The sequence below is a fragment of the Aythya ferina genome (genome assembly GCF_964211825.1).
Source record: "Aythya ferina genome assembly, contig: HAP1_SCAFFOLD_29, whole genome shotgun sequence".
In the NCBI taxonomy this organism is placed as follows: Eukaryota; Metazoa; Chordata; class Aves; order Anseriformes; family Anatidae; genus Aythya; species Aythya ferina.
Genome location: NW_028181463.1, coordinates 594,374 through 618,896, shown reverse-complemented (window position 1 = coordinate 618,896; position 24,523 = coordinate 594,374). Strand labels below are relative to the sequence as shown.

Here is a 24,523-nt window from a genome sequence, read left to right as displayed (position 1 = left end):
TTCTGATGGCTTTCATTATATCAGAGTACCTGTCTCAGAGTACCTGACTATTCTTTGGGAGAAAAAGTTTGTCATGATATATAATCTAATTTTTCGTAATATCTAATCTAAATCTCCCCTTGTGGCCATTTTCTTGAGTCCTATCATTAGTTATCTGAGAGAAGAGGCTGACCCCTGCCTCATCACAACCTCAACAGCATGTGTTCTCACCTCGGCAATTCCAAAGGGACATAAGTGACTGGAATGTGCTGGGACTTGGTCTGTGCTTACTGAGCCTCAGTGAGTGCCACTGACTGAGCAGGTGCAGATGGTTACCAGAATGTTCTACCAGCTGGGGACAGGCTGGACAACAGTCAGTAATGAGCAATTGCACTGTGTTTAACTTGCTTTGTACATAACAATAACAATAACAGCAACTCTTATTATTTCTCTTCCCTTTCAGTCCTTTAAACTGCCCTAATCTCAACACATAAGCATTTTGGGGGGGGAGAGGGCTGATGTGAGCCAACTGCTGTGTGGTGCTGAGCTGCCCACCAGGTTAAAGCACAACATGTTTGACAACCACAGTCCAACAGCACAAATCACCCTTGTAAAAGTCATCTCCCCTGTGTTCAGAGAAGTGCAGATGGTGACAAATTCAGTCTGATTCAAACAGCACACCCCAATAGAGACCCTGCTGCCTTGGGGAGCTGTCAGCCCTGAGGCCTTGGGGACGCCTCGAGGGAGCCCAAGGGCACAGAGCAAGCGATGCCATGGTCGGGTGCTGTGCTGCTGAGCTGGGCCGGGCTCCTGGGCCCAAGGGGAGCACCTGACAAGTGCTGCAGAGAGACAGCTGTGCCCAGGAGCAGCTCCTCTGCACAGTGCAGCAGGGCTTTGACCGCAGCTGGCCCGGGGAGAGGAGAGAAGGAGAGAGGGCTTGGAGTCACTGAGGAGTGCAACAACAGAGGGCAGCGTGTGGCAGGACACATCTGCAGGCTCTTGACACCGTGAGGCTCTGGCAGCAGGGCCATGCAGGTGGGGTTGCCAGAGGGGTCTCCTACATCTGGGACATCCAATAGCTGATAGCATCTGTCAGGGTCATTGTCTCTATTTCTACAAAAAGGAGTAGAAAATGCTGTATAGAATAACATTTATGATTGCATATTTCAAGAGGAAAAACAAGAGAGGGGCTACCTGAAAGGCAAGACTTTTTCTGTAGCCTATGTTTGCAGATTCCTGCAGTGGAGGGGAGGCAGATTTCATGGTAATGGATTGTCAGTATTGTAGTGGAGACTGAGACTCCAAGAGAATTGCAGTGAGAGATCAGTTTGTCAGCAATGAAGTTTATAAAGTCCCTTCACACACCTCAGCCCAGAAACTGCACCAACATCATTTTGTGGTCCTCTCAGGTTTTATCCTAGCTGATCTTTATGAGCTGCAAACCCCCCGATGCCCAGTGCTGGGAGACATCCCTGTCTTTGGGAGGTCTCTGCCAGCTTGAAGTGAGCACAGATCATTTGCAATGAGCAGGAGCTGCCTCCTCTGCAGGCAGAGCTGCAGCACAGGAGGGTCTGCTGAGTGTCCGTCTGTCCCTCCCTGGCCTTGCCTCCCCTGGCAGCAGCACGCTGGCATTCCTGCTGGCTTCTCCAGCTGGCCGTGCTGCTGCTGGTCTTGTTCCCAGGCTGGCTGGGGATGGGGGTTTCAGAGGCTGTGGTGTGCCCTCGGGGTGTTTGGGGAAAGGTGAGTATGGGGACAAGGTGAGGGGTCTGGAGATGGGCACTTTGAGCCTGGATTCCTCTACACTCAGCAGTGTTCAGGTTCTTCAGAGATCAGTCTCTGAGTACAACTTGCCTGCAACACTCACAGGGTGGGTGAGACCAGTATTGATAGACAGATTATCTGTCCTCACTAAAGGACACTGCACTATAGGGCCAGTCCCTTTTTCCCTTAGGATGCACAACATTTCCACTTATGTGCTGGAGAAATGCCCGGGATTTCTGTTTTAGAAAAACTCAGCAGGTGTGGTAGGTCAGTAACATCAAAAAGTCTAACCCTATAAAATAAAAATTTATATATATATATATATATTATATATATATATATATATATATATATATGTATGTATGTATCTGCTCTGAAGTTGGGTAACCTGAGAGCAACACTGGGGCAAGGTTCGTTGATATCAGCAGTGAAGAGAGTCTGAGATTACCTCATGTTCCTCCTTACCTCTGGCTTTTGGACATAACTGACTCTTCTGTTGCCCACAGAGGACTCCCCTGCTCCCAGGGATACCCTCAGGCGTCAGGAAGAACTCATGAAAGGGACCTGCCAAATGTCTTTCTGGAAATGGACAATTTTCTGGAGATTCTAAATGAGAAATGGGATGAGTTTTTCTCTGGTAAGTCTGTTGTAAATTATTACTGTTCTTTCTCTTCTTTGTTCAGGATCACATCCCCAAAAAAGCAGATGTCCAACAGCAGCTCCATCACTGAGTTCCTCCTGCTGGCATTCGCAGACACACGCGAGCTGCAGCTCCTGCACTTCGCACTCTTCCTGGGCATCTACCTGGCTGCACTCCTGGGCAACGGCCTCATCCTCAGCGCCGTAGCCTACAACCACCGCCTCCACACCCCCATGTACTTCTTCCTCCTCAACCTCGCCCTCCTCGACGTGGGCTGCATCTCCACCACTCTGCCCAAAGCCATGGCCAATGCCCTCTGGGACACCAGGGACATCTCCTATCAAGGCTGTGCTGCACAGATCTTTCTCTTTGTATTTTTGATGTCAGCAGAGTATTCCCTTCTCACGGTCATGGCCTACGACCGCTACGTTGCCATCTGCAAGCCTCTGCACTACGGGAGCCTCGTGGGCAGCAGAGCTTGTGCCCAGATGGCAGCAGCTGCCTGGGGCAGTGGCTTTCTCAATGCTGTCCTGCACACGGCCAACACATTTTCCCTGCCCCTCTGCCATGGCAATGCTGTGGACCAGTTCTTCTGTGAAATCCCCCACATCCTCAAGCTCTCCTGCTCAGATGCCTACCTCAGGGAAGTTGGGGCACTTATCTTTACCGTTTCTTTAGCCTTTGGTTGTTTTGTTTTCATTGTTTTCTCCTACATGCAGATCTTCAGGGCAGTGCTGAGGATGCCCTCTTCTCAGGGCCGGCACAAAGCCTTTTCCATGTGCCTCCCTCACCTGGCTGTTGTCTCCCTGTTTCTCAGCACCATCATTTTTGCCTACTTTAAACCTCCCTCCCTCTCCTCCCCAGCTCTAAATCTGGTGGTGTCATTTTTGTACTCAGTGTTGCCTCCAGCAGTGAACCCTGTCCTCTACAGCATGAGGAACAAGGTACTTAAGAATGCAGTATGGAATTTTTTTGAATATATGTTTCTTCAGAATCAGTAATGTGTCTTTAAATTTTAAATTTATTTTGGAAACTCTTAGGAAAATCTTATGTTTTATCTTACGTCTACTTTGTTTTCTCTTATTTTCTGTAATTTAATTCTTTTTTTTTTTTTCTTTTATCATCTTTCTCTTAACATCCAAACTGTTAATTTTATTTTCTTTGACCAATAATCTCACGAACCTTATTAGCAGGCTTCTTGTATACATATAAATAATAAAGATGCCATGAGAAAATAACTCGTCTCAGCTGCCATCTCTTTGCATCTCCTCTGGAGCTGGGGGAGCAGCCCCAGCACACAGGAGGGGCTCAGGGCCAAGAGCCCAGCTGACACATGCAGAAGCAGCCCCGGTGGCCCTCGGGGCTGCCCCTCACTGCCCGCTGGGCTCTGCCTCTCTGCTGCCTTTGGGTTGGGGCTGCTGCTTCCCTGGAGCCATGGCCATGGCCAGCAGCAGGACATGGCCTTGTCACTGCTGCTTTCTTTTTGGTTCCTCATTGTTCTCTTGTGCTCTTCTAGCTGTGCTAGTCCTGAGGTCTCATATGCCTTGGTGACAGTCCTGTTGTCTTTGCAGTGGCATCCCTGTGGCTGCAGGCAGCAGCAGGCACTGTGCAGCCCTGGATCACAGCTGGCCTCCCTGCTAGCACCACAGTAACAAGAGGGTCTTGCTCACGGCAAACCCAGAACACTGGACACCTCTTCCAAATGCTATCAGAAATAGAGCTAAGGGGTTGTTCTCTGCTATTCTGTTTTCTGGGTTTTGTCATGGAGTGATAGACAGAGGTTGAAAGCCCCAGGGTGGTCCCTGAGGAACCAAGGGCTAGGCCAAGAACTCCCTTTGTGGCAGCACATGCCCAAATAGACAACACTGCCCTCTGCTGTTGGGCAAATGGCCAATGCCAGCCTGGAGAGGAATCTGGAGCTGCCAGGAGATGTCAGGAGATCTGCAGGGACAAGGTGCTCAGTGGGTGTGTTGGGTCTGTCTGAGCTGGAGTCACCTTTTCCCTGCAGCAGCCCACACAGTGCTGTGCTCTGCACTCGTAGCTGGAACAGCACTGATATCACTCCAGTGTTGTGTCTATTGCTGCATAGTGCTGGCACAGCATCAGGACTCCTTCTGAGCCCCCAAGAGCCAGCAGGCTGTGGGTGGGCAAGTTATGGGGAGGGGACATTGCCGGGGCAGCTGACCTAAACCAACCAAAGGTTGCATAACACCTGATGTCACATTCAGCAATAAAAAGGGGGGCTCTCATGGGGGGGGGGAGGGGGCTGTTCCTCCTGAACAACCACTACGCGTTTTGAGGCCCTGCTTCCCAGGACGTGGCCGAACACCGCTCGTTGATGGGAAGTAGAGAATAATTCTTTCTATCCCTCACTCTGTGCTTCCGCGCGGACTGATTGTTTCTTTTGTTTCTTTTTTCCTCCCCATTCCCTTTCCCTTTAATTAAACCTTTCTCATCTCAAACCTCGAGTTCTCTGTGTTGTATTTTCTCCCCCTTCCTCTTTGAGGAGAGGGGGAGTGAGAGAGCGGTTGTGGTGGAGCTCGGCTGCCCACCTGAGTAAAACCACCACAATCTGGTGTAAGGAAAAGCAATAAAATCCTCAGCTGAACAGTGGGAGAAGTGCAAGAGCCAAGAGGTGAGGAATGAGGTTGTCCATGCAGTGTCCGGCCTCGAGAGACTGCTTTTCCTACCTTCCCACACCTTATTAGGAAAAAACCTGGATCCACATCAGTTGGGGAATACTGCTATCACTATTTGCCTGATTTCAAGACCATTGAAAAATAACAGTGAATACAAAAAAATCTTTCTTTATCCTTCTTGATGTCTTCCTCTTTAACTACATTTCTCATAGTTTTCTAACTAGCTGTGCAACTCTTGAGGAAATGGTCAGAACAGACATGGGTTGCTAGGGCTTTCAGCATTTTAATATCCCCATGGTGTATTTGGTGCTCAGGTACCTCAGGTACTGCAAGGAGACAGAAGAAATCTCTCCAGCAGCTAAAGTCAGAAGCAAACAGCAAAGTTTCTTGGAGCATTAAATTGGCCTCACTGAGGGTCATTACTGTGAAAGTCTCCCAATGGAATTACTAGAGAAGTTAATTTGAGGCCATGGTTATAGATCGGTTAAGACTACTAAGATTTCATCTGAGTGACCTCTGACCCCTTTGAGGGATATTTCTTCCTTCTCTAACCCAGAGTCCACTTTCCAAGTTGTACTTTGTGACAGCTGATTTTTCTCCTGCTGTTTCATACTAATGACCAAAGCTCAGCCATCTCAGAAACCACACCTCAAACAGGACTTCCAACCCAACATCCTTCCTGTGGTTTATCAGCTGACCAGACACAGTTGCCTCACCATCATTGCTCAAGCCATGGGCTTACCGCTGGCTTCAAACTCCTCGGATAGACATGACCAAGTTGTGTGCCTCCTACTTTCCGTTCCCATTGCAGTAGGGACAGAGAAATGCATGTCCAGGCCTTCTTCCTGGATAGGGGTTAGAAGTAGGGTTTGGTGATCTGCTTATGGTGTCAGGTCAGAATTTAGCATATGGTCAAGCTCTGTGGGATAGGGTTATTTTTAGGGCTGGCCTGCGGGCAAGGTTTAATTAAAGCACTTTTAGCTAAGTGATAAAGACAGGGATTAGGGTGAGCAAGAAGTTAATGGTAAAGGCTTATGGGTTTGATCTTTGGCTTCAAGGGAAGTTCTGAGTTTAAAGGTAGTATATTACAGTTATGGTGAGGAGTAAGAGGGGTTAGAAACAAGGTAAGAGCCTGGCAGGAATGTTTTCAGAGTCAGTGTTGTAGCAGCATCAACCCTCGGACTTCTTAAAAAATTGTTAGTTTGTGTTGGCCAAGCCCTTCTTCCTTCCCCCAAAACCATACACCTCTCCTGTACAAGCTTCTCCTGACCTCCCCATGTCAGTCAACTTCTTAGGGGCAGCTTTCTGATGGCTTTCATGATCTCAGAGTATCTCTTACCTCTGATGGCTACTCCACGTCTGAGAGAGAAGTGGCATTGTAGTCAGGAAGACAAAGGGCACAAAGGTCTGTAGGAGCACCCTGCATATCATGCCTAGCAGCTCTGCAACACCCCAAAAGTTTGTTATCTACCCACCAGCTTTGGATCTAGAATGGCTGCTACGGCTCCTGGATAACTGTTCATAGGCCTTCATGCAGGCTGCAGCTATCCCTGGGCATCTTGTAGGCAGTGGCCACCCCTGCATGGAAAACTGAAGGAAGCCCTGTTTTTTAAGGAAAAGCTGACGCCTCTGACATGACACCCCTTGTTCAAGACCTGTTCCAGTCTGGGGACTCCTGGGTACTGCCAGCTGGTAGTCGAGGGATGACCTGTCAGCTACTTCAGAAAGAGCTCAGCTCACAATCTGCTTTACAGACATTCACTAAGGACTGGGTAAGGAATTTCTGAGGCACCTCTGAGCTCATAATACCACACCTACAAAACTCCCCTTTTATGGCCCAGGACCTGCCCAGGTACATGTGAGCAGGTTGTGATCCTTCAAGCCCATGGCACTGCTGCTAGACTCCCAGCCTCTCTGACACACAGGAGCCAATTACTTGCAGTCCTGTGAGGTGCTGTCAGCCATCAGCCCCATCGTGTGCTGTAGAGCCCCAGTGCTTGGGAACTGGGAACACTGATAAAATCAGGGGCACTAACAACTAACAGGGAATATCTGAATCAGCCCCAAATCCATAAAAATCCATGCTGAGTTTCTGCTCTCAACACACCGAGAACCCGTGGAAAGAAGGAAAGCATCGTGCCCCATTGGAGCCTTTTTCTGGGGCTTGATCTTCACAGCAGCTTTGCAGGAAGGTCTCAGCCTTCAGGCAGTGCCCGGAGGAGATCCCCCCTTAGGAGGGAAGTGCTGCAGTGGAGGCCAGCTGTGCCACTGCCGTGCCCACTGCCTGTCCCTGCCTGCAGTCCCAGCACAGCCCCACAGCACCACTGGCACCAAATGAGAGGAGCAGCCGGGCCTGACCCCACCAGCAGGGCTCAGCAGGACAGGGCGGCAGTGGCAAGAGAGCAGCTCTGCATGCCCCAAGCGCTGGTGCTCCCTGGCCGTGCTGCTGGGATGGGACTCTTTTCCTCTGCACCCCTGCACACGGGCACTGCCCCTGCAGAGCCAGACCAGGTCTCAGAGGAAGGATGTCAGAATAAGATGGCAGTGCAGGCTCCTTCCTTAAGTTCACAGAGAGACGGGCTCTTTTTGTATAGTCGCTGAGCTAGACTTGAAAAATACATACCAAAGTGGAATTGGGATGAATAATATCATTTTAGTGGGTAACGTTAACCAAACTATAACTAAGGAAATCGAGTAACAAAATTGCAGACAAGCACACAAACAAAAAGAAATAGACTATAGGCCGTTCCTATTACAAGTAACATTAGGACTCATCTGCAGAAGCAGACTGAGCACTTATTCTCCTGCAACACATCTAAACATCAATTTCCACAAGGCTTCCTTGAGGTCCTGATTTCTCATACTGTAGATGAGAGGATTCAATACTGGAGGCACCACCGCATATAGAACTGCTATGACGATGTCCAAGGATGGAGAGGAAATTGAGGGGGGCTTCAGGTAGGCAAACATGCCAGTGCTGACAAAGAGGGAGACCACGGCCAGGTGAGGGAGGCACGTGGAGAAGGCCTTGTGCCGACCCTGCTCAGAGGGCATCCTCAGCACTATCCTGAAGATCTGCACATAGGATACCACAATGAAAACAAAACAACCAAATGTTAATGAAAAACTAAACACAAGTGCCCCAACTTCCCTGTGGTAGGCATCTGAGCAGGAGAGCTTGAGGATCTGGGGGATTTCACAGAAGAACTGGTCCACAGCATTGCCGCGGCAGAGGGGCACTGAAAATGTAGTGGCCGTGTGTAGAACAGCAGTGAGAAAGCCACTGCCCCAGGCAGCTGCTGCCATCTGGGCACAAGCTCTGCTGCCCAGGAGGCTCCCGTAGTGCAGGGGCTTGCAGATGGCAACATAGCGGTCATACGCCATGACAGTGAGGAGACAATACTCAGCTACAACCAAGAAAGCAAAGAGAAAGAGTTGGGCAGCACAGCCTTGATAAGAGATGGCCCTGGTGTCCCAGAGGGCATTGGCCATGGCTTTGGGCAGAGTGGTGGAGATGCAGCCCAGGTCCAGGAGGGCGAGGTTGAGCAGGAAGAAGTACATGGGTGTGTGGAGGTGGTGGTGGCAGGCTACGGCGCTGAGGATGAGGCCGTTGCCCAGGAGGGCAGCCAGGTAGATGCCCAGGAAGAGCGCGAAGTGCAGGAGCTGCAGCTCACGTGTGTCTGCGAATGCCAGCAGGAGGAACTCACTCACTGAGCTGCTGTTGGGCATTTGCTGACCTCCGACATAGAACCTATGAAATGAAAGAAATTATACATGTATAGACTGTTATGAGTAAAGTCTCTGACCAAAATTCCCAGTAAAAGCCTTACATTACCTGTTTCCAAGAGGCCCTTTGTCTATCTCCTTGTCTGGAGCCCTGCTTTGTGCTTGCTGAATGTCCTGTACACAGCAGCCACTTCTGCCCATCCGCCCCTAGTGGGACACCTCTAATCCAGTGAAATGGTTAATGTTGTTGCTGTGGAGACACTCCTTAACCAGAGGGCACATCTGGGAGGGCTGCTCTGTCCATCCCCTGGTGCTCAGCTGCTGGCTGCTTGCAGCACTCAGCTGGGGGATGGATGAACACAGAGGCTGTGTTGAAAAAGCACATCCCCTTGTCTGCAGGTCCTAAAGAACAGCTCAGAAAAGCCCTGGTGCAGTCTGTAAGCAGACAGAAAAGAAGGGATATTCTCACGTTCATCACTAACCTGTTTGTGTCTCAGTTCAATGCAATAGGAAGCTCAGTCACCAGTGCAAATCCAACTACCCCATTAACATAGAGCCTGCCCCACAATCAGAGCAAGAAGAGGCAGGTAGAGAGTGCAGAAAGTGCCTTCACTTTGCAGGCAGCCCCTGCACTGCCCTTCGTCTGCCCAAGCCCCTGGGCTCCCAGTCTGGCTGAGTGCAGGGACCCTGCTCTGCACCACAGCCATGAGAAGCCCTTCCTGCACCCCTGGCTTCTCCTTCCTCCAGGACCAAAAGCTGCATTGCCCTCCAGCAAGAGACTTACCGGGTTCAGGGCTGGGAAGTGTTCTCCCCCAGTGAGTTCTGTGCATCCTGCCACTTCTGCCTGCCTTTAAGCACTCTGTCTCTGCAGGCAGTGCCCCCAGCCCTGCTGCGCTGTGCAGAGGAGCTGCTCCTGGGCACAGCTGTCTCTCTGCACCACGGCCCTCTTGCCACGAGCTCTCTCTATCCCATGAGCCTGGCCCAGCTCAGCAGCACAGCACCAGCCCAAGGCACTGCAATCACCCCTCTGGGGGCTTTGCTGATGAGCCCATGAACCTCAGACACTCAGAGACAATTGAAGACATCTCTCCAGAAGTCCAAGTCAGAGGCAAGTTTCCTGCAGTGTCCCCCTGAGGGCCAGCACTCACACAGCCTCCCTTGGAGCTTGTAAGAGCAGAACACTGGCGGCATTGAGGACAAGGAGACAAAGGCAATGTGAAGGTGACACTGATGTGTAGGAAAACTGGATGTGTGTCACCAAGCACAAGGACCAGGCCTTGACCCTTGTCCCCTGGGAAGGGAGATCCTTAGCAGTCACACCTTGCTCAGGGCTCTTTGTGGGGCAGTAGGAGATGGGGATGTGCATTTCCAAGTGTAGGAGAATGGTACGACCCCTGCCTGGTTCATGGGTGGGGGTGAGGAGGCAATGAGGCCCTGGTGCTTCAACGATCAGCTGTCTCCTCATGGGCGTCAGTGGCAGAGACAACAGTCATAGATATGAACACAAAGACCTGGTCCTGTTGGGACTTTCAGCCTTGCCACAGCCCTCTACCCTGTCTATACATGGCTTTCCTAGGGACTCCAAGAGCTCCACATCTTTCCTTTTTGGCTGTAGACCCTTATCTCTGTGGTGTCACAGCAGATCTGAGCTGAGTCTGATAACTCAGATCTTCTTGGTGGCCATGCTCCTCAGAAGGCAGCTCTGTAGGAAGCTGGCCTGGTTCCTGGTGAACATGCACTACTGCTCTATGTCATCCCTCGTGGTGCCCAGGCCCTCTCCTCCTGGCCACTACTCACTCAGCAGTGTCCCAGTCTGCCCTGATGTGTGGGGTTTCTCTTCCTCTGGTACAGGACTGGGCTCTTCTCCATGTTAAAGTCAACAGTTTTCTGAAGTCAAATTCCTGCAGATTCTCAAGGTTCACCCACAGTGATGCTCCATTCTATCAGCTGTTAATGTCAGCAGGCAGACAGTTCAACCTATGGGTAATTGTGCTATATCTGACTAGACAGCAGCAGCAGCAAGAGTTGCAGGGAAATGTGGATAATTCAGGAGTAACTGACTAAATGGCATTGCAGCAGAGTCACTCACGGGTAGGGGATGGAAGGCTGCCAGGTTCTACATTTGCTGCACTTTCTTCTCATGCATGCTGTCAGTTTGTCTTGAGCTGTGTCGTGAGTGTTATGGGGCTGTGCAGGTCAAAATTGCCCAGCTGGAGCTCAATCCATCTATTACTGTCAAAGAAAATTAAAAAATATAAAATAAAATAAAATAAAATAAAATAAAATAAAATAAAATAAAATAAAATAAAATAAAATAAAATAAAATAAAATAAGATAAAAATGATATAAATAGTTTAAATGAAGGAGGATTAGGGAGAATCATAATGCTTTATTGGAATTTGGGGGGAAAACCCAGTGACAAGGGATGAGGTAAAGGCTGAGACACTTAATGCCTTCTTTGCCTCTGTTACTAGCAGCAAGACCAGTTGTTCCCCTGGTTATTTCTTCCTCTTCATGGCCAGTGCCAACCTTCCATTGCACAGTTTGTGGCATTTTTTTCTATCCTGCTCTTTCCTACTACCAAAGGAAGATCCATCAACGTGGAAACCACTCCTGAAGTAGGCATCCCAACCCGTCAGCCTTCTTGCATCCAGTCAGCCAAGCAGACTCAAGTCACCTCAGCAGCTTCTTTCAAGCCAGGGGCCTGCTGCTGGCCTTGAAGCTTCTTGTGGAGACACAGCCAAGCCTTGTGCCTGCTGATGCCCACTCATGGACTCAAGCAGAAGGGACAGGTCAACCCATATGGGGGCCTTCTTTCTGCCTGGGTCCTCCTGGGTGTGTAGGCAGAGGGGATCCCCCAGTCAGCATGCCAAGCAGGTGCCTTCTGCTGGCCTAGCAGGGCCACTGCCAGATGTCGGCCCAAAAGTGCAGCTCCCAGGGAGAAGCCAAGGCTGACCTGCCACCTCCAGGCACAAGTGACCTCACAGTCCCTTTGCGTGACACGTTCCTGCTGCTGCCCTATCAAGTGCAGAGACAGAAGTGACCTCACAGTCCCTGCCACAGTCACATTGCTCCTTCTGGGGCAGTAGATCCTGAGGCAGAGCTGAATTTTCTCTAGCCCCCTCGGTATCTCTTTTTCACTTTCTGGGTTAGAGATTAAGCAAAGTTTTAGGGGGAGTGTTTGGTGTTCTACTTGTGCTGTCACGTCTGTGGTTGAAGTATGGACAAGCTCTGTGGTTTACAGGTGTTTTACATCTGCCAAGGTGTTTAGGGTTAAATAGAGCATTTTAATGTTAGTGTTAAGTGAAGGGATTATGGTTATCAAGAGAGAAAATTGATTCCTTTCAGAGTGTTGTAGTAGCATTGAGGTTTAGGGATTAAAATCACTGTTTCCAGTAAGGTAAGGGACATACATTACTTTTTTAAGTCAGTGTTACTGCAGGATTGGCATAGCATGAATTCGCTTACCTCTATGAAATCATTAATTTCTGCTGGTCATGCTCCTCATACCACCCCAAAATCTCACGTCTCTTTTTCAGGCTGCTCCTGACCTCCCCATATCTTACTGGGATCAGCTTTCTGATGGCATTTAACATCTCAGTGTATCTGTCTCACCTCTGTTGCCTCCTCCATTCCTGAGAAGGAAGTGGCGTTGTAGTCAGGAGGGAAAAGGGCACAAAGGTCTTTAGGTGCATCCTGTGCAATGTGCCCATCAGCTCTACACCTCCACAAAACCATGCTTCCTACCTACAAGTTTTGTTTCCCAAGTGGCTTCTGTGGATCCAGGGTTACTTTTCCCAGGCCCTCTCACATGTTTCAGTTTTGGATGTGCAGGGATGGGATAAGGAAAGCCAAGGCATGCATGGAACTGATCTTCTCAAGGGATGCAAGTAATAAAAAGAAGAGGTCCTATAGGTACTTTGCTCAGAAAAGAAAGGCCAAGGACAGTGTACCCCCTTCTGATGGATGAGAAAGCTGAACTGATAATGACAGGCATGCAGAAGCCTGAGGGACTCAACAACATCTTTGCCTCAGTCTTCTCTGCCAGTCAGGCTTCCCAAGTCTTTCACTTCCCTGAACCTATAGATGGAGGCTGGGGGGCAAAGTCCCTCCTGCTCTAAGTAAAGAGGAGCTCTGAGTCCACCTGAAGAAACTGAGCACATGCAAGTCTATGGGGCTTGGTGACATGCATCCCAGGGTCCTGAGGGAGCTGGCTGATGTAGTCGTCAAGCCTCTTTCCATCATATTTGAAGAGTCCTGGCAGTCAGATGAAGTCCCTGCTGACTGGAAAAAGGAAATATCACTCCCATTTTTAAAAAGGGTAGAAATGAGAACCCATGGAACTACCAAATGGTGAGCCTCACCTCTGTGCCTCAAAAGATCATGGAAACGATCCTCCTGGAATCGATGTCAAGGCCCCTGCAAGACAAAGAGGTGATCTCAGACAGCCAGCATGGCTTCACCAAAGAGTAAATCATGCCTGACCAATGTGCTGGCTTTCTACAATAGAGTGACCACATCAGACAACAACAGAAGACAAACCAATGTCATCTACTTGGACTTTTGTAAGACCATTGACACTGTCCCACATGACATCCTGATCTCCAAATTAGAGAGATATGCATTTCTTAGGTGCACCATTCAGTGGATAAGGAGTTAGCTTGAAGGTCACACCCAGAGAGTGGTGCTCAATGGCTCTATGTCCAAGTGGAGGCTGGTGATGAGTCTTGTACCTCAGGGGTCTGTCCTGGGACTTGTACTGTTTAATATGAAATAGACAGTGAGATCGACATTGATATTTCTACGCTTCTAGCCCAGAAGGCCAACAGCATCCTGGGCTCCATAAGCAGAGGAGTGGCCAGCAGGTGGAGGCAGGTAATTGTCCTCCTCTGCTCTGCCTTGTGAATCCCCACTTGGAGTCCTGCATCCAGGTCTGGGGCCCCCAGCACAAGATGGATGTGCATCCTTTAGAATGGGTCCAGAGGAGGGCCACAAAGATGATCAAGGGGCTGGAGCACGTCTCCTGTGAAGAAAGACTGAGAGAGCTGGGGCTGTTCAGCCTGGAGAAAAGAAGGCTCCGGGGTGACCTCTTCGTGGCCTTTCAGTACTTAAAGGGAGCTTATAAAAAGATGGAGAGTGACTCTTTGTTCAATTAGATAATGGTAGGACAAGGGTGAATGTTTTTAAGCTAAAAGAGGGGAGATTTAGATGAGAGGTTAGGAGGAAACTCTTCATTCAGAGGGAGGTGAGGCACTGGAACAGGTTGCCCAGAGAAGCTGTGAATGCCCCATCCCTGGAGCTGATCAAGGGTAGGTTAGATGATGCCATGGGCAACCTGACCTCATGGGGGGCATCCCTGCTAATGGGTGGGGGTTGGAACTAGATGACCTTTAAGGTCGCTTCCAACAGGAGCCATTCTCTGATTCTATGGTCTCACAAACTATACCTCAAGCATGACTCCCATGCCATCAGCCTTCCTGTGGTCTACCACCTGACCAGAACAGAAGGTGCCTCACCATCATCTTCAATGCCATGTGCATGCTTCTGGCCTTTATGGTTCCTATCTGTTCCATTTCCTGCTGCAGGTCCATCAGATCCACAGACAGAAGTGACCTCCCAGCCTCCTTCACAGCCACGTGTCTCCTATAGGCCCAGCAGATCCTGAGGCACACCTGACCGCATCCCAGCATTCCCAGCCAGCTCCTCCTTGTGGCCTCTGATCTGATCACATACCTGTCACCTCACATGCCTCTTCCAATGCCATGGGACTGCTGCAGGGCCTCACAGTCCCTGCCCTGCCCCAAGGGGACAAACACCTGAAGTTAGGGATAGGAGTGGGGTTGAAGCTGAGATGTGCTGTGTTCATGGTGGAGGGCTTTGGGGGTTAGATGATCAGGTTAATGTTAAGATCAGGTTAAGGAGTTGGGGCAGCAGCCTCAGCAACCAGGAGGGGCTCGGGGCCAAGAGCCCAGCTGCCACTTATTGTATTTGGATTAGACCTTGAGGATCTAGGTGATAGTCCTGTCATCTCTATAGCAGGGCCGGCACAAAGCCTTTTCCACGTGCCTCCCTCACCTGGCCGTGGTGTCCGTCTTTCTCAGGCTTATCATGGTTGCCTGCCTGAAGCCCTCCTCCATCTCCTCCCCATCCCTGGATGTGGTGGTGGCAGTTCTGTACTCAGTGGTGCCTCCAGCAGACCAGGTCCTCATCTGTAGCATGAGTCAGGAGCTCAAACATGCCTTGTGGAAATTAATGACTAGATGTGTCTTGGAAGCAAGAAATTTTTGATCTGCTTCTGCACATGACTTGCAATGTCAATAATTGGAGGAAGAGCCAGTATACCTGTTTTTTTTTTTTTTTTTTTTTTTTTTGTGGTCGTGTTTGTGCATATTCTTATTACATTAATTCAGCTAATGAGCACCCATTAAAATGATATGGACGTACCTGTTGAATATAGCTCATAGACTCTGTGCATGTGAAGCCATTCTCTCTGTGAATTTAACCTTAATGGAGTTAAAATTCAACTGCCATTTTGTCTGACATCTGTCCTCTGAGACCAGGCCTGGCTGTGCAGGGGCAGTGCCCGTGTGCAGGGGTGCAGAGGAAAAGAGTCCCATCCCAGCAGCACGGCCAGGGAGCACCAGCGCTTGGGGCATGCAGAGCTGCTCTCTTGCCACTGCCGCCCTGTCCTGCTGAGCCCTGCTGGTGGGGTCAGGCCCGGCTGCTCCTCTCACTTGGTGCCAGTGGTGCTGTGGGGCTGTGCTGGGACTGCAGGCAGGGACAGGCAGTGGGCACGGCAGTGGCACAGCTGGCCTCCACTGCAGCACTTCCCTCCTAAGGGGGGATCTCCTCCAAGGTGGACTGAGCAGAGCTCAAGAGCTCAGTCTGCTGTGAGCAGGCAGAGGAGAGCTCTGCAGCCCCACAGCAAAAAAAAGCCCCACCAAAGGAGCCAGACGAGTGATTCCTTGCAGCCCTGGTGCAATGGCAGTGACCTCATGAGCTGGGTCTGCCTCCCAGCCTGCCCAGCATGGCCCTGCAGAGTGCCCCATGCCCCAGGCACCACAGCCCCCTCACTCTGCAGAGCAGCACCACCAGCTGGGGCTGGGGCTGCGAGGATGCTTCCCCTGAGTGTCTCCTAGGCCAGCTTCAGACTTCTGGACTTGAGTGTGATCTCCACTGTACACAAAGAGCTGGGAGACTGCCAACAGGCATGGGGCTGGAACATTGCCTGCAAGGTCCCTCCTACCCTAGCACCTCCCAGGACGGACACAGAACTGGCTCCTGAGTGTCAGAGAGCCTGGGAGCCCAGCAGGTGTGCAATGAGCTTGGAGGATCACAACCAGATCATTTCTACCTGGGCAGGTCCTGGCCCAAAAAGGGGGTGTTTTGTAGGTGTGGTGTTATAAACTCAGTGGTGCATCAGAAGCACTAAGTCCAGCAGGAAGCCACTGGCTGTTAAATGGCCTGTGAGGTGACTGCATTCTGAAGTAGCTGACAGGTCACCCTTGACTCCTGGCTGGGATCTGTGCCTTTAGGCTCACATCTGCCAGTGTCCATGGCAGGCCAGCAGAAGGCACTTGCTGTGCATGTAGTTTCTGAGATCGGCTCTTTCTAAGTACCTGGTATGCCCCATAGAGGAAGAGGTCTTGGGTAGGGGTTGTCATGTCAAAGGTGTCAGCTTTTGCCTGAAGTCATCCTTTAGCAATGCTTTCAGTTTTCTACATAGAGGGGGCCACTGCCTCCAAGACTCTTGGGACAAACTGAACCATGCATGAGGGTTTGGGAAAAGATAGCCTGGGTGCACAGAAACCATTTCATATCCAAACGTTGGAGGCAAGAAACAAAATTTTTAGGGTGGTACAAGAGCTGCTGTGCACATTGTGCAGGGTTCACCTACAGCCTTTGTGTTATTTTCCATCCTGACTTAGGTGCCACATCAGTCTCAAGAAAGGAGTAGCCAACAGATATGAGACAGATACTCTGAGATCATGAAAGCCATCAGAAAGCTGCCCCTAGGAAGAAGACTGATATGGGAAAGTCAGGAGAAGCCTGGGCAGGAGAGATGTGAGATATGGGGGAGGGAAGAGGAGCTTGGCCAGCAGAAATTAATGATTTCTGTGAGGTTAGAACATTCAGGCAATGTTGATGCTGCTGTAATGCTGGCTTAAAACAGTCCTGTAAAGCCATTCCCCTATTTTAGCCAGTGTCATTAATCCCCAAGCCTAAATGCTACTCCATACCCTGACAGGAATCCACTACTCTTATGCCTGACCTCAAAGTATCCCTTCAAGCTAAAACACTGCCTATAGCCATTTGCCTTTATCTTTAGTCTCTTGCTCACTCTGATCTGATCAGCTGGTGGGCCGCAAGAGGGAGATGGGTGGGAACGCTCTGAGGAGCTCAGCTCTGCCTCAGGATCTCCTGTCCCAGCAGCAGGAATGTGACTGTGGCAGGGACTGTGAGGTCACTTCTATCTCTGCACTTGATAGGGCAGCAGCAGGAACGTGTCAGGAAAGGGATTGTGAGCTCACTTGTGTCTGGAGGTGGCAGGTCATCCTTGACATAGATCTGGGATCTGCAATTTTGGGCTGACATCTGGCAGTGGCCCTGCTAGGCCAGCAGAAGGCACCTGCTTGGCATGCTGACTGGGGGATCCCCTCTGCCTCCAGAGCCAGGAGGACCCAGGCAGAAAGAAGGCCCCAAGATGGGTTGTCCTGTCCCTTCTGCTTGAGCCCATGAGTGGGCAGCAGCAGGCACAAGGCTTGGCTGTGTCTCCACAAGAAGCTGCAAGGCCAGCAGCAGGCCCCTGGCTTGGAAGGTGCTGCTGAGGTGACTTGTGTCTGCTTGGCTGAGAGGCCTCAAGGAGCCTGCTGGGTTGGGATGCCTACTTCAGGAGTGATTTCCACAATGCTGATGCCATGCAAGCAGTGGTGCCTTCTCACAAGGAACCAGGGAAGCTTCCTAAAGAGCTGCGTTATGAGATATTTGGGTCCATGGCTATGGCTATTGTCTCAGCCACTGAAGTTTTTGAGGAGACAGATAATCATTAAAGCACCAGAGCCTAATTGACTCCTCGTGGGCTCATCAGCAAAGCCCCCAGAGGGGTGATTCCAATGCCTTGGGCTGGGCCTCTGTTATTGAGCTGGGTCGGTCTTGTGGGACAGATAAAACACATTTCAGAAAGTCCCATGAAGCAGAGAGACAGCTGTGGCCAGGAGCAGCTCCTCTGCACAGCGCAGCAGAGCTGGAAGCTCTGACCACAGCTGGTTCTGGCAGAGGAGAGGAGAGAAGAGAAGGAAAGAGGGCTTGGAGGCAGTTGGCAGTGGGAGGATGCTGAGAGCTGCCTGCAGGAGAAACCTGTACAGCCCTTGACAAGGTAAGTGTCTGGCTGCAGGGCCATGCTACAGGTCCTGGAAGGGTCTCCTCTTGCTGGGTGTTGTTTCTGGGAGGGCAGTGGGCAATGCAGTAGGCTTTGAGAGTCCTGCTGGGTTTCAGTGCAAGGGGAGGAAGTCTGGCAGAAGCCCCTTGGAGTGTCATTACCTTGCTATCCCTGATCAGATAAGACAGGGGTGGTCAAGCGTCCTCCAGACCCTACAGGGGTGCAGCTGGGATATGGGACACTCCAGCTTTCAGATATCCAGCTCTGTCTGTGGGGCATCCTCCTGGCTGCAGGCTGCTCTCCAGCAGGATGCAGCTCTCTCCTGGCATCCTTGTGTTATCCAGGTGCCCCAAGGAGAAGACACCTCCTTGCTAAGGCCATGTCTGTTCTGCTGGATGGCTGTCTGTGGGCAGCAGGTTTGAACCTTCTGCACCTCTGGCTAGAACGGAAGAGCTGAGATACTGATCACACACCTGGAGATATGGTGAGGATTCTGTCCATCTGCCTTTTGAGTCGGGCTTCTCTGCTCTCAGCTGTCTCTTGTTTCTTCTCATGCCCAAGCTCACTTCTGGGCAGATCTGCTCTGCTCAGTCTTCACCAAGGGACAGTCCCGTTGCCTCCTGGCATCCACAGGATTTCACCAGGAGCACACATGAAGAGTCACAGCATTCAATCATCCAATAATTCACCTAAGCGTTACAGGGCCAACCAAATAACATTAAAGCAAGTAAAGCACTGCAGCTCTGTTCTGCATTCAGATGAGTTGTTTGTAAGAAAACTCTGCAAACTCATTGACCAGACAAGTGGACTGAACTTGAGTTTCCCCCATGTTCCTGATTCCATCCTGCTGCAGATAGGACTCCTCTGCAGCCCACAGCAACCCCAGCTCCCCATGCCACTCTCAGCCAGCACCAGCCACAACTCAAGCAGGAGAGCTGCAGGGAGAGGCTCTGTTTGGGGGTTCTGTAAGACTTGTAACAGGTTTTCCTCATCCAAATCATTTCTAACTTTGCTCTAACATTTGCTCTCCAACAGAGGATGTCAGAAAATGCCCAATATCAGCTCTGTGAGCGAGTTCCTCCTGCTGGCATTCGCAGACACACGCGAGCTGCAGCTCCTGCACTTCATGCTCTTCCTGGGCATCTACCTGGCTGCCCTCCTTGGCAACGGCCTCATCCTCAGCGCCGTAGCCTGCCACCACCGCCTCCACACCCCCATGTACTTCTTCCTCCTCAACCTCGCCCTCCTCGACCTGGGCTGCATCTCTACCACTGTCCCCAAAGCCATGGCCAATGCCCTCTGGGACACCAGGGCCATCTCCTATCAAGGATGTGCTGCTCAGGTCTTTTTCTTTGCTTTCTTGGTTGTAGGTGAGTTTTCCCTTCTTACCGTCATGGCCTACGACCGCTACGTTGCCATCTGCAAGCCCTTGCACTACGGGAGCCTCGTGGGCAGCAGAGCTTGTGCCCAGATGGCAGCAGCTGCCTGGGGCAGTGGCTTTCTCACAGCTGTCCTGCACACGGCCAACACATTTTCCCTGCCCCTCTGCCATGGCAATGCTGTGGACCAGTTCTTCTGTGAAATCCCCCACATCCTCAAGCTCTCCTGCTCACATGCCTACCTCAGGGAAGTTGGGGCACTTGTGTTTAGTGTTTCTTTAGGCTGTGGTTGTTTTGCTTTCATTGTGCTGTCCTATGTGCAGATCTTCAGGGCAGTGCTGAGGATGCCCTCTGAGCAGGGCCAGCACAAAGCCTTTTCCACGTGCCTCCCTCACCTGGCTGTGGTCTCCCTGTTTGTCAGTACTGCTGTGTTTGCCTATCTGAAACCTCCCTCCATTTCCTCTCCATCCCTGGACCTGGTGGTCACACTTCTCTACTCGGTGGTGCCTCCAGCACTGAACCCCATCATCTACAGCATGAGGAACGAGGAGCTCAAGAATGCAGTGAGGAAACTCTTTCCATACATTCCTCTTAAGCATCCATGATGTGTTCAGAAGATGTATTCTTAATAATATGCAAATGTTTTGATTCACATTATATTGTATCATTTTTATCATTCCTAGTGTTATCATAACATTGTCATTAATAGTAATCCTATCAGAAATCAAAGGATATTTGGGAAAATGATAGAACATTTTTAAAATTATTTTTCTCTGTTAGTATTTTAACAATATTTTATTTGTATTTTATAACGTAGTTCTCAGCATTCTGAATGTTATATTTTGTGTAATTTTTTACCATATCAGCTAATGTACACACTGATCCATGCTTCCTAGGTAGATAAAGACAATAAAGAAGTCAGCGGAAATTCATTGGTCTCAGTATCCCTCTCTTCCCTTCCCCTCTGGAGCTGGGGGAGCATCCCCAGCATGCAGGAGGGGCTCAGGGCCAAGAACCCAGCTGACACATGCAGGAGCAGCCCTGGTGGCCCTTGGGACTGCCCCTCACTGCCCGCTGGGCTCTGCCTCTCTGCTGCCTTCGGGTTGGGGCTGCTTCTTCCCTGGAGCCATGGCCATGGCCAGCAGCAGGACGTGGCCTTGTCACTGCTGCTCCCTTTGGCTTCCTCATTGTTCTCTTGTGCTTTCACATTCAACTAAGACTTGAGATCTCGTGTATCTTGCTGACAATCTTGCTGTCTGTACAGTGGCATCTCTTTCATTGCACAGCTCTTCCAAAGCTGGTGCTAGGAATATACCCAAGGAACTGCTGCATGAACGGGCCTCTTGCTTTTCTGGCCTTCACTGTGGATCAGAATTTCAGAGTGCTCAGTGTAGTGCTGGACTGGGAGCTCCCTTCTTGGCTGGCCATGGCTCAGCAAACAATAACTGGCCTTGACTGGCCTGGAACTGTCCCGGTTGTGCTTAGTCTGATGGCAAATAACATGCTGGAGAGGAATGTGGAGCTGCTCTGTGGCTGGGCCAGGCCTCTTGTGCTGGCCTGGGGAGCGGGGCTGGCCCTGCGGGGCACAGGCACTGTGTGCTGGGGATATGCCAGGCAAGAGAGCAGGGCTCCTGCAGCTTCATGGACCTCCATCTCCTGAGCTGGTCCCAGTGTGAGGGCTGTGGTGGCCGTGCCCAGAGCCCTGCAGCAGCCTGCGGTGGGCATTGCCCTGGGGCCAGCCCAGCCTGGGCTGCTGCGTTGGGCTGGGCTGGGCTGGGGAGAGGGCAGGGAGCTGGGGAGAGGTGGGCAGGGGTTGGGCTGGGTTGGGCTGGGCAGTGCCCAGCAGAGGGCAACAGCAGCGTCAGGGAGTGGTGGCAGCATGCAGGGGAGGGCTCCCAGCAGGGCTTGGTGCTGCAGAGCCAGGGCTGCGTGAAGGGAGCCCAGAGCTGCAGGGGCAGGGGAGAGGAGGCCGAGGGCCAGGGGGGCTGCTGCAGGGGCAGGGAGCTCAGCATGGCCCTTGCAGCCCCCTGCCCTGGGCCTGCCTCTGCCCTTGGGCTCGGCTCCGGCCTTGGCTCTGCTGGCAGGAGCGCTCCTGGCATGCGCTTCCTGGCCTCCCCTGGCCTGCGCACAGCTGCTGCCCACTCAGGTTGCTGCCACAAACGTGTCCTCACAAGCAGCACCACCCCTTGGGCTGCTTCTCCTGGCCTCCCCCACCCCACTGCCTTGATTCCTTGTCTCTGCTGGGCCCCACCTTCCCCACCCAAATGTGTCTTGACTGTTGGCTCCATTCCGCTGCCCCATGGAATTACTGTGCTATGCAGCACGTGTTTCCATTGGGCCGTCTACCAGACACAGTAATTAATCCTATGAGCAGAACTAGAAGGGTCCTGCTTCAAGCCAGGGGGAGGCAGGGAGGAAAGGGAGAATCGGGTTTACTGGACTGGGTATATTTAATAGCCTGGCACATCAGATCCACAAATGTATCAGGCTCTACTGGACACCAGTGCACAGTGTACCCTAATGCCATCAAATTACAAAGAGGTAGAACCCACCTGTATTTCTGGAATGACAGAGGCAGCCCATTAACTGTACTGGAGGCTGAAGTGAGTCTAACTGGGAAGGAATGGCAAAAGCACCCCACTGGGACTGGCCCAGAGGCTATGTGCATCCTTGGCATAGACTGCTTCAGGAGAGGGAATTCTGAGTTTCAAGAGGGCACCACGGGTGGGGCTTTGGCAGAGATGCCTTGGAGACAAAGGACATGAAACTGTTGTCTACCTTGCTTGGCCTTCCACAGAATCCTTCTGTTGTGGGTTTGCTGAGGGTTGAAGAACAGCAGGTGGCAATGGCTACCATGGTGGCGCACCTGAGGCAGCGTTGCGCTAACCGAGACTCCCTGATTGCCATCCATGAGCTGGGTCATCGACTGGAGAGCCAAGGTGTAGATGCAGAGCTTGGTAGCATGGCTTAGTGATGGCCTTATCAGCACTAAGGTAAAGTTGCCTGACCTGGGTGACACGTTCCAGAGTAGTGTCAGGCACAATGCAATTCTTTTTGCCTTCTGCATCTATAGCACTGGAATTAGGACTTTGCCCTACTCTATTGACTGGCCAGGTCTTTTCACATCACTCAGTTTAGGTTTCCGTGGCTGGAATTGAAAAATTTCCCCAAAGAGGCCGAGCTCATGGGTACAGGTACAGCCACTTGAAGAATTTTTTTTTTTACTTTTCTCCCTGAGTTTTCCACAGAAGACCCAATAGAGACCATGGATGTCCAGTAGTCTAATACAATTCGTTTAGAATTTCTCAGGTTCCAACGGTCATTTCAACTTTCTTTTCTTTTCTTTTCTTTTCTTTTCTTTTCTTTTCTTTTCTTTTCTTTTCTTTTCTTTTCTTTTCTTTTCTTTTCTTTTCTTTTCTTTTCTTTTCTTTTCTTTTCTTTTCTTTTCTTTCCTTTCCTTTCCTTTCCTTTCCTTTCCTTTCATTTTCTTTTCTGTAATTTTCTTTAATTTTAATTTTATTTTGTTATTTATCATTTTTTCTCTGAATTATCTTAGAAAGGGTTTCACGTGCTGGTCTGGGCTGTAGTTACAGGGACAAAGACTACTGTTGGTAGTGGAGGTGTCTGATCTCCAGACTCTGCATTTCCTCCTGAAGAAGGTCTCCAAAGAAATCACCCTGGATCAATAGCAAGAGGAGAATGATGCTCAAAACTGAAATGCAGCAAAATTCAGCCTTTAAAAACTGAAAATATTTTTTATTATCTGCTTTTTGAAATTTTCTTCCTTAAGTACGCCATGCAAGCTCTGTAATTAGCTACACATGGCATGAAGGCTTGAAGAATACTATGGAAGAGATGTTAGGAGTTTATTGTGGTGCTGAGTCTATGAAGCTCAGGTACTGAGAGGAGAATAATGCAACTGCTAGAGAAAGTGAAGTCAGAAGGAAAAGCTGAAGTGACTTGGAGTATTAATGGGCCCCACTGAGGGCTGTTACTAAGAAGGCCTCCCCAAGGCCTTGTTAGGGCAGATAACTGGAGGCCATGGTTACAGACAGGCAAAGCACTGTGCTGAGAAAAGTCTTGGTTGGTTTTAGTGATGCAGAAGGGCCAAGGCCTGACCCCAGCCACTGGGAGGGGACATCCTGCACCCCTACATCTGGCTCAAGGCTCTTGCTGGGGTCTGTGGGATGTGGTGGGCAGTGTGATGCCATGAGAAGAACAGTGGTACTACACCTCTGCGCTGCTGCACAGGGTTGAAAGGAATCCACGAGTTCCCATCACAATGAAAATAACATATCTCCTCCTAAGCTCTAGCCGAGGAGACAAAAACTTCAGGGCTGTTGGGGCCCTCCCCTTTTACCAGCACCCTCTGCCTTCTCTGCAGGCTTTCCAATGCTGTCCCACACATTGCCCTATGTTCCTGAAGTCTGCAGACACCCATCTCTGTTCATCATCTTGCTCTCATCCCTTGCTTTCACTGATTTCTCATCACACCTCACCAGCTGTTCCTTGAAACACAAAGCCAGGGTCTGATCAGAGGGTGACCTCTGGCACCACAGCATGACCCTTTGAGGGACATTTCGCCCTCCTTATAACCAGTACCAGCCTTCCATGAAACACTTTGTGGCAGTTTTTTTTCTACTGCTCCTTCCTGCTACCACAGAAAGCTCCGTCAGGGTGGAAACCACTCCTGAAGTAGGCATCCCAACCCAGCAGCCTCCTTGCGGCCTCTCAGCCAACCAGACACAAGTCACCTCAGCAGCACCTTCCAAGCCAGGGGCCTGCTGCTGGCCTTGCAGCTTCTTGGCTACACACAGCCAAGCCTTGTGCCTGCTGCTGCCCACTCATGGACTCAAGCAGAAGGGATAGGACAACCCATCTGGGGGCCTTCTTTCTGCCTGGGTCCTCCTGGCTCTGGAGGCAGAGGGGATCCCCCAGTCAGCATGCCAAGCAGGTGCCTTCTGCTGGCCTAGCAGGGCCACTGCCAGATGTCAGCCCAAAATTGCAGATCCCAGAAAGG

The 24,523-nt window shown here is 50.8% G+C and overlaps 5 protein-coding genes across 5 annotated transcripts in view; 2 read left to right on the top strand and 3 right to left on the bottom strand.

Moving 5' to 3' along the window:
• Nucleotides 1–24,523, bottom strand: part of LOC311427854 (olfactory receptor 14C36-like) — a gene marked incomplete at both ends in the record, with an annotated part of 273,414 nt that overhangs the window by 56,927 nt on the left and 191,964 nt on the right. The window lies entirely within an intron of this gene.
• The window catches only part of LOC311427935 (olfactory receptor 14C36-like), a gene marked incomplete at both ends in the record, with an annotated part of 105,548 nt that overhangs the window by 18,340 nt on the left and 62,685 nt on the right, over nt 1–24,523 (bottom strand). The gene's annotated exons all lie outside the window — the stretch shown is intronic.
• Nucleotides 2,446–3,381, top strand: LOC311427944 (olfactory receptor 14A16-like; the record flags this gene model as incomplete). Its single annotated transcript, XM_084539521.1, has 1 exon — nt 2,446–3,381. The coding sequence occupies one exon, from the start codon at nt 2,446–2,448 to the stop codon at nt 3,379–3,381; it is 936 nt and encodes a 311-aa protein (XP_084395647.1).
• Nucleotides 7,816–8,748, bottom strand: LOC311427943 (olfactory receptor 14C36-like; the record flags this gene model as incomplete). Its single annotated transcript, XM_084539520.1, has 1 exon — nt 7,816–8,748. The coding sequence occupies one exon, from the start codon at nt 8,746–8,748 to the stop codon at nt 7,816–7,818; it is 933 nt and encodes a 310-aa protein (XP_084395646.1).
• Nucleotides 19,173–20,108, top strand: LOC311427942 (olfactory receptor 14I1-like; the record flags this gene model as incomplete). The annotated part of the gene is made up of 2 exons (XM_084539519.1): nt 19,173–19,466; nt 19,827–20,108. The coding sequence occupies 2 exons, from the start codon at nt 19,173–19,175 to the stop codon at nt 20,106–20,108; spliced, it is 576 nt and encodes a 191-aa protein (XP_084395645.1).